At 65.9% G+C, this 455-nt stretch overlaps 1 protein-coding gene across 1 annotated transcript in view; it reads left to right on the top strand.

The window, feature by feature from the left end:
• Onecut3 (one cut homeobox 3) overlaps nucleotides 1-450 on the top strand; it is a gene marked incomplete at its 3' end in the record, with an annotated part of 31,748 nt that extends 31,298 nt beyond the window's left edge. Inside the window, exon 3 of the mRNA XM_033759624.1 lies at nucleotides 212-450. Within this exon, the coding sequence (XP_033615515.1) occupies nucleotides 212-450 (239 nt within the window). The remainder of the gene's footprint in view (nucleotides 1-211) is intronic.
• Nucleotides 451-455: the final 5 nt, after the last annotated feature.

The raw sequence follows: 455 nt of genomic DNA, 5'->3' as shown, positions 1-455 counted from the left end.
TTTGCTGGGGCAGCCACCAAGGTCAGCCCGACACAGAGTTCCAGGGTTTCTTCCAGGGAGGAAGCGCGGACCCCTTCACCTTGGGGTGTCCTTCTTTGGGACAGGAGGGTGGGGGGCTTTGGAAGGGGGGCCGGCAGGGGGCGCCATGGAGGCGTCGGAGGGGGTGAGCTCACTCCGGGTCCCTCTCTGTGTCCCCTCCCGCCGCCCGCAGCCTGCAAACGTAAGGAGCAGGAGCAGCAGAAGGAGCGGGCCCTGCAGCCCAAGAAGCAGCGCCTGGTGTTCACCGACCTGCAGCGCCGCACGCTTATCGCCATCTTCAAGGAGAACAAGCGGCCGTCCAAGGAGATGCAGGTGACCATCTCGCAGCAGCTGGGGCTGGAGCTCAACACCGTCAGCAACTTCTTCATGAACGCGCGGCGCCGCTGCATGAACCGCTGGGCCGAGGAGCCGGGCTC

This window comes from Fukomys damarensis, unplaced genomic scaffold (assembly GCF_012274545.1).
Source record: "Fukomys damarensis isolate Sample0158 unplaced genomic scaffold, DMR_v1.0_HiC HiC_scaffold_37, whole genome shotgun sequence".
NCBI classification, from domain to species: Eukaryota; Metazoa; Chordata; class Mammalia; order Rodentia; family Bathyergidae; genus Fukomys; species Fukomys damarensis.
The sequence above is the reverse complement of the archived record's forward strand: the minus strand, read 5'-3'. Positions and strand labels throughout refer to the sequence as shown.